Here is an 8,880-nt window from a genome sequence, read left to right on the forward strand (position 1 = left end):
GGAACAACACGTTCAACTGCTAGCTAGCGTTTCCAAACGAGTAATATCGGAAAATGTAGAGGCTGTTATGGAGGCGACATTAGAGAGCCGTGCGAAATTGCCCAGAAAAGACTTCAAACAATAATTTTTTAGTTTCTTTCCTATGTTCTGATCGAATAAATTTTTAAAGAGAAAACAAATATCCAAAAACAAAAACAAAACATTTTTTTCCTAGAAACTTCATTTGTGCGGAAAAATAATAGCCATTTCACTGATTTTTGTCATATAAAGTGGCAAAAATGGTGATTTTTTGATATTTTTTTATATTTTTGTATGGGAGACCCCCTAGGGGGGTCCCAGGGGGGTAACACTAGCATGGGTGGGTCAGTCCTCCAAAGTTAGTGGGGGTCGGTCATACATTTGGACTCGATTAGGTCACTCTAAATGGGTCAAAACAGGATTTTTTGAAATTTGACCTTTTGGGTACCTACACGTTAGTACAAGGGACATCAGAATTCATTTTAGAGGTATGGTTTCTTGAGAAAAGTATCTTATTTTGATCCCTAAAATCCGAAAATCATATGTGCCTAAGCGATTTTTAAATCGACCCACCCTAATATATATATATATATATATATATATATATATATATATATATATATATATATATATATATATATATATATATATATATATATATATATATATATATATATATATATATATATATATATATATATATATATATATATATATATATATATATATATATATACCACCACAGATACCACAGAATGAAGTGCAGAAAACCTGCACGGGGAACTCCTGTCGAAAAAAACTCAAACTTTATAATCCAGCGGTTCTCAACCTGGGGTACGCGAAAACCTTCAGGGGGTACGCGAAAGAAAAATCAGTAATGGCGGTCATAGTAATTTTTCTTCATAATACTAAATTTATTTTTCAAACTTGCTTTTAAATCATGACTGTAGCAATCAAACAAACCATAGTTCAATTTGAATTCTGAACTAGACTACCATAACATGATCTACCACTACTCTTCCCACTCTGCAAGAACATTCCAAGCCAGGTGGTACAAGTGATTTGGCAAATAGCACCAAGGGGTACGCGGACAAAAAAGGTTGAGAACCGCTGCTATTATCGAAAGATGATTAAAAATTTACGATAGCATATAATGAACGATAGATATTCAATATCAATTTTTTTAAAGATATTCATCATCAATTTGAAGTAACAAGATTTTAAAACATTCTAATATACCTTTCGCTCCTCCAAAATATCGTATACTTAACTCAGCGATTGATGGACTTAACATTAAAAAGTTACAAAAGGATACAATCATAACAACACCTCCGAATAAAAACATCATTATAAAATCAGCACTCCTCCCACGAAACGAACCTTCCTCTAGCATGCGGCAGTACCTAGAATAAAACACATTTTAAGAAAAATGATGAACACATATAATACATTACATTTCATTTCATAATTAAACATTTTATAAGTATGGGATTTTATTTCATGAAACAAATAAATATCAATCATATCAAAAGTATGTTCGCAATCTTAATCAAAGTCGTCAAACGTGAACTTCGATGGGTGTCTTATGAAAAATTTAGCAACAAAAAGAGAAATAGATCAAAACAACAAAACAAAAGGGAAAATTTATTATTTCTAGTTTCAAGAAAAAGAACTAAAATTTTTAATGTTGCCAAAATTGAACCGTGCTAAAATCGAACGGAGTCTGTATACAGTGGTGGAAAAAATAATAGATGAGAGCATTGCTTATAAATTCATCTGAATTTTAACTTATCATGCATGGGGCATATTTGAACGCAATATCTGTGTGAGATTGCTTACTTCATGGGCAATGAATAAAAAATGCTATCTGTCAAAATTCATGGTATTTTGTCCGTGAGCAAAAAATACTTTCATTGACCAATATTTTACGTGGAAAAAATAATGGCTATCAAGTAAATAATACATCGTGACGTAACTATCAATACAATTTGCTTATTGAAAATTATTGATTAACGGTTTTCTGTGAGTGGAAACAGTCAGTCTGTACAGACAAACTTATAATTCACAAGTTGGGTTTATAATTTTGCTTTTTGTTTAACGGTAAAGGTCGCGGTAAACATTTCAGCCCTGATACAAAACGGCTGCTCAAAAACTACAATATGAAGGTGAAACTTTCGCTTAACGCTCAACCAGTAATTAGATATATGCGCGGTCGGAATTCAGACTTATTTACATCAATTTTCATTGTTCCAATCAAATTATTAATCTAATTTCTTTTCTTTTTTTTTCAAATGCGAGAAAAATCAAAAATTAGAACAAACGAAGAATCAAGTAATTACCCTGAGGAATACAATCAAACAAAGGTCAAAGAAAAAATTATTAAAGGTAACAAACATAAAACAGGGTAATGTCGAATTCGTTTTCGCGGTGTAGCTACACTTTTTCCGGACTACAATTTGCAGTTTCGAATAAAACATTTTCAGTGCGGTTGCATTGGTATGCGTAATAATGAGATAGCTGTCAATTTGTTCTGTCATTATCGCCATCGTCATTTTGTCTCGTTTCCATTTCATATGTCCATCTCGCAAATGTGCTGGAAAAAAATTTACCTGACACTTTATCACGTGGAACGAGAACCAAAACAAACCAGTTTGGACACATACGTGTGAATGTGTTGGTAACTTCCTACAGTACACTCTGCTTTTTTCGAGTGTTGTCCGGGACAGAAAAAGGTAGGGAGTGTTGTCCGGGACAGAAAGGGTAGTCAGAGACGGAAAAAGTGTTGTAGTACAGAAAGTCAAATAAAACATTTACGGTGTCAAAAGTGTCGTTTGAGTGTAGCTACACCGCGAAAACGAAAACGACATTGTAAAAGATTGAAGCATAACAGGTATGTAAAAAAGCAAATAGGTTAATTATTGTTATTACTATTTATCAAATTTTTCATCTGACAAGAGTTTTAATGAATAAAAATATTTAAATATATGTGCGGTTGGGATGGGTTGCCTTAAGAAGCCCTGGACGCAGACCTGCCGGTGACAAATATTACATAGCTAACATATATTACAAATGGACGAAAATTATTAACATAAATCACAGATATATCTATTCTCATTTTTTCTTTGCATGCACCTTTCTGCAACTACTATCACTGTTCCCTTCGACTATCCCCAATATTCAACCCTGTCTTACTATACGGCATTCCAACGCAGGATTTATTTTTGATTTGGGTTACTATGCTGCGATGCCAAATCTAAATCTCTCCTCTGGTACAGCATGGAAAGTGTTTAAACACTGGAGACTTGGCCCTGCGGCCCCCTTCTGCATCCAAAAATAAAAATGGAAAATGAAATAAGTATGCCACTTTTCAAAAACGGAATTGCTAATAATAGTGCAATTTCACAAAAACGGGCAACCAATTTCATCGAGCATTTTTTATTTGGCTGAAACTTTGCATAGACGTTCTTATGGGCGAAAGGTGCCATTTTATGCTATTGGCTTAGTTTTCTGAAAAAAAAACTCATTTTTGAGAAGCTATTTGAAAATGCTATTTTGTTTGTTCGTTGTGACGTCTTCGGTAAAGTTGTAGGTAATAATTTTGTCTTTCCTAAATAAAAATGCATTGAAACTCATATCATTAATGTTCGCTAGACGTTAGGTGTTTTTCAAGTCAACAAATCTAATCGTCCATAGTTATTCTTTCTATTCAATCTTAATTTGAGTTGAAAAGTATTACAGTTTTAGAAAAATCTTGTATTCGGCGACAGGTACAAACCACGATCAAACACCCTCTAAATTTTATGACTTGGAATAGGTCCACGAGTTACATCTGCAAAACATCAAGAAATTGGAACACCTGAAACTAACAGCGAGTTACACCTCATGGTCAACACTGGGAGGATTTTCTTTTACCACATTGGCAATCTTTGTTCTGGCAAATCAAAAAAAGGAACTTCAATCGAAATATCTAACGGAGGAAAAAATCAGCCCGAACTAACAGCAACAGTACATTTTTATCAATCACAAAAACACTTCGGAAATTGAGGAAATTGCACAATCAGGAGGTTGTTGAACCAGGAGGTTCAACACTCGTCACTGCATTGAAGCGCACCGAGCAACGACACATTTTCTCTTAATTAATCATTTTTAGTGTGCAATAGCGCGATCGTACTTCCGTGCGATCGCTGACTTAGCAATAGAAAATTTCATAGACTAGTTCCGACTCCCGAGTCATTCGGTTCATTTGTTAGAAGGTATCACCCTCCGGTAATATCTTAACTTCTATTTTGGTCCTAGGGGAAATTACCTCTACCAGTAATTTAATTGGCCAAAACACCATGCCGAGACATCGGAAATTGCAGGTTTGAGTCCTGTCCGGAGGGAAATTTTTTTAAGCCTAAAACTCATCTTCAGCCCGTGTTCATTATATTTTTGGCGCTTGGTTCGCATCAGCTAGGTTTTGCGTGAAAATTTTTAGTTTTCTGAAATTTTAATCTTGAAACGAAATGTTTTAAATGATGTGTTATGCCAAACACATCTTGAAAACTTTATACAAATTGAAAACAGTTGGCGCAGTAGTACGTCTTAGCATTACTCGATATTTCACTTTAAATTGTGGGAATAGTGCTAACGTAAGAACCATGATACTAAACGACACGCGACGCGTTACAAAACACAACACATATCGTTTTTACATGAAATAAACATATTAAAATTTACCTTAAAGGTCGACAGATTCCGGGCTACGTGTTGCTCATCACCAGGACCCGTGTCCAACTGTTTACAATGGTGTTTGTACGCTTCTGCTTCCACGTACTCGTCCCGGTGAGAAGAGAGGCTACTTTATCCTGAGGTTGGTTAGTTTGAAGAGATTTGACGTTATCGGTGGGCCATCTTCGTTCATCAATGACTCAGTGATATTGATGGTATTTTTTTACAGTGGAAAACTGTATTCACACTGAAAATTTTGTCGAGCAATGAAAAAAAAATGCTGCGGAAAATCGAAAACAAAATGAGCGAGCCCAAAGGACGAGTACGGATCACAATATTGACTGTGAAAATTCTGAACTTTTAAAAACAGTTTTAAAAATATCACATTGCAACGCCTGGGAGTCTCTCCACATCATCAATACTGCTGAGCCATTCAAGAACGAAGATGACCCACCGTTATCGTCAAATCTTTTCAATCTAACCAACCTTAGGACAAAATAGCCTCTCTTCTCTCCGGGACGAGTACGTAGAAGCATACGAACACCATTGTAAACAGCTGGACACGGGTCCTGATGATGGGCAACACGTAGCCCAATCCAATCCAAACCAATCGACCTTTATAGTAGATTTTAATATGTTTATTTCACGTAAGCAGATAAGTGTCGTGTTTGTAACGCGTCGCGTGTCGTTAAGTGTTACTCGATATTTATAAACTTGAATTACAAGATTACAAGCTTCAAAGTCCAACGGATATATGGATAAAACTTGCGTATTAGCTTCGCTGCCACCCGACAGGATTTTAAATACGAGTTTTGCAATACGAGGCTGCGCTTTCAGTCTCATATTGTCCTGCAAGTCTAATTTGTTTCACATGTTGGTCCTTATACGTAGAAAAGTTGAAAATCCGTTTTTCACAAAAAAAAGGAAAAAAAACCTTTCGAATTTATCCCCCGTTGGAAACCACTGATATTGAGAAAAGTAGGGTGTACTTGTATGTTTACGGTCGTATCGCGATTTCTTCGTAAGAAAGTCTGATACGACCGTAAATAAAAATATGGGTGGCAATAATAACCCGGTAAAACACAGAGCTACTATAGTATCTTTTAACATAAACTTCAAATGTCTATGGTGTGGTCTATGATACTATTAGTTTTCGGTTGGCGTTTTATCTTGGATTGAAACTGCTTATTTTTTGAATATTATCACAAACATGATAAAATTATTTCACTTACCTGTACGTAAATATCATATTGAATAAAAAATTAAAACCAAAGGTTCCGAAAAACAGAAACGTTGTTCCTAATCTCCATAATTGATAGTGTTTAAGAATTAGGATAGGATTGAAGTAGAGCTGAAAAGGGGTCACTATTTCCAGGTGCTGAAAAAAATTGTTGGACACGTCACTGCTTCGATTGACACATTTTGCATCGTTATATATTTTAAAAATTACATTAAATATCTGCTGAAGTTACTATAAACTGTACTTACTACCGATAATGTTGTGATAACACATGCTGTTGTATACGCACGAGTTACAACCGGTATCTGGAAATATTCTTGACGCAATGTTTGATACGCCATGATTGAAGAAACCGGTTTATATTTAAAAAGATATAGGCAGTCTAAACGTCCCACTGTTATAAATGTAAAAACTAGATGATAATTTCATGTAAAGTTAGTGAAAACTAAAACATTTTGATAATCATTTGTTAAAGTCAAAAATTCTAACTATAGTGTCAACGTCCTAAATGTCAACAACAGAAAAATAAACATTTAGATTCTACACTGAAAAAAAAAATTACGTCTATTTCCAATGTTTTAAGCCTGCAGTACACTCTTTGTCTAATGGTAAAATATTTGACTTTCTGACATAATGGTCAAATTTATTTGGCATCAAGCTTGTTGTTTGCCCGTGTTTGCCCCATGTTAGAATTGGAGAGTGACGAACAATTATCTTTGACCAATTTTTTATCTGCCAAAAAGTGCCATATATTTGACGCTTGGTCAAAGAGTGTAATACAGGCTTTAAGTTAATAATTACACTTTCCACACTCAAAATATTTTTCACGTTGTTGATACGTGAAATTTCCTGTACTTATTCATTTTCTGTCATTTTGCATGATTTATGTGACAAACATAACATCTACGTGAAAATCACATGAATACTATGTTTTATCACGTAGCATCTACGTCAGCTTGGCAACGTCAAACAGAATGAAGTATCGCGTGAACTCTCCGTGCGAAAATACACAGAAATCAAAATGGCGAAGCTGTTGTCTGATGTTGTCTTCGAACATGAAAGGAATTCCTCGATGACTTCCCAATAAGTGAGCTTTAGAAAAACCATAAGAATCCGGCATCGAGATTTCACACAGATTCAGTTCAAATTGCGTGGAATTTCCTGAAAATAAACAGTTGCAGCAAACAGTGATTATCACCAGCGAATGTCGCAATATCATTTTGCCATTTTGTATGTGTTGGAATGTAAAGCCAAATTAAACTACTCGGTTTTATTGTAAATGGGATGTTCGGGATATTCCTTGGAGACTAATAACAAAAACGACTGTATTTGATAAGGAGCAATGTTAGATTAATAGTATTTGAAAAATAACAAATGTTCGTCGCTAACAGCTACATATGGTTACCAAGCTGATTGCCTACTTGATTACAGCCCCTCTCAATCAGTTAATCCTAGATTAATCCGAAGAAGCTTGAAGCGATTAAAATCCAATGCCTTTGTAAACATATCTGCTATTTGATCCTGGGTTTTGATTGGTTCAATTTTTAATAATCCAGATGCAACATAATCGCGAACAAAGTGATATCGAAAATCTATGTGTTTTGTACGTTTGGTTTCTATGGTATTTGCCATGTGTATGGCGCCTCTATTGTCTTCGAAGATAGTAACTGGTGTGCAAGCAACATTCAGATCTTCAAGAATGCCCTGAAGCAAAACTGATTCAGCTGATGCCACGCTGAGAGCCACGTATTCCGCCTCGCTGGATGAAGTTGCTACAGTTGCCTGCTTCTTGCTGCACCAATCTACGGAACATCCAAAAACTTTGAAAAGATAGCCACTGACTGACTTTCGATCGTTAACGTCGGATGCCCAATCTGCATCTGCATATCCTACTAACGGTACACTTGATTCATCTCGTATGAACTGCAACACCAATTTCTTAGTGCCTCGAAGGTGCCTGACAACTCGTTTTAAGGCTTGCCAATGATGAACCAGCGGATTTTCCTGAAAACGTCCTAGGTATCCAACCGGAAAGCTTAGATCGGGTCTTACACAGAGCATGAGATACATTAAAGATCCCAACAGTTCTCGGTAAGGTTCTTTTGTGACTGGTCCTGATTCATCCAGAGATAATCCTTTTTCCATAGGAGTTCTGACAGGATTGCAGTCCTTCATCCCAAAACTACTTATCACACGATCAATACTTGCCTTTTGTGATAACTGCATAACACCGGTTTCCCGATTGTAGTCGATCTTTACTCCAAGAAAGTGACGCAACTCTCCGCAGTCGGACATTTCAAATATCTTCGTTAGGTTTTCCTTTAGCCGCTCAATCGAACTAAGATTGCCCGCAACCAAGAGATCATCAGCGTACAAAATCAGGATCAATTTGTCATTGTCGACCAGCTTCGTGTAAAGGCAGTAATCATGCTTTGATCTAGAGAATTCCATCTTCACAAGTACTTCATTGAATCGCTCATTCCAACACCTTGGTGATTGTTTTAGCCCGTATAACGATTTCGTCAATTTCCAAACTTGTCCAGGCTTCTTAGCAACACCATCGGGAATTTCCATGTAAATTGTTTCTTTGAGCCGACCGTGCAGAATAGCAGTTCGCACGTCCATTTGATGAAAATGAAACTTGTGAAGAACTCCAACTGCCAACACTACTCGAATAGTGGCCAACCTAGCCACAGGGGCGTACGTCTACTTGAAGTCAGTCCCAGCCTTCTGTAGGTAGCCTTTTGCTACTAAACGAGCCTTGTAACGCACCGACTGACCGTCCTCTTCCTTTAACCGAAATACCCATTTTGATTTTAGCGGTTTCACGTTAGCTGGACACGTAACAAGCTGCCACACGTTGTTAGCCTTGAGAGAATTTAGTTCACTCTGCACTGCACATACCCAATCGA

The 8,880-nt window shown here is 36.2% G+C and overlaps 1 protein-coding gene across 1 annotated transcript; it reads right to left on the minus strand.

The window, feature by feature from the left end:
* Positions 1 to 1,030: 1,030 nt before the first annotated feature.
* LOC129717152 (derlin-2) lies at positions 1,031 to 6,502 on the minus strand. Its single transcript, XM_055666997.1, has 4 exons — positions 6,217 to 6,502; positions 5,961 to 6,106; positions 1,258 to 1,421; positions 1,031 to 1,131 (listed from the first exon to the last, which is right to left on the minus strand). The coding sequence occupies exons 1-4, from the start codon at positions 6,307 to 6,309 to the stop codon at positions 1,031 to 1,033; spliced, it is 504 nt and encodes a 167-aa protein (XP_055522972.1). The 5' UTR covers positions 6,310 to 6,502.
* Positions 6,503 to 8,880: the final 2,378 nt, after the last annotated feature.

This window comes from Wyeomyia smithii, chromosome 1, assembly GCF_029784165.1.
Source record: "Wyeomyia smithii strain HCP4-BCI-WySm-NY-G18 chromosome 1, ASM2978416v1, whole genome shotgun sequence".
In the NCBI taxonomy this organism is placed as follows: domain Eukaryota; kingdom Metazoa; phylum Arthropoda; class Insecta; order Diptera; family Culicidae; genus Wyeomyia; species Wyeomyia smithii.

Coding starts and splice junctions, on each gene's coding strand:
- LOC129717152 (XM_055666997.1), bottom strand. CDS start 6,309: ATGGCGTATCAAACATTGCGTCAAGAATATTTCCAGATACCGGTTGTA. Junction 6,107..6,216: donor TTATCACAACATTATCGGTA/GTAAGTACAGTT, acceptor AATTTTTTTCAG/CACCTGGAAATAGTGACCCC. Junction 1,132..1,257: donor ATATTTTGGAGGAGCGAAAG/GTATATTAGAAT, acceptor TTTCGATAATAG/CAGCGGTTCTCAACCTTTTT.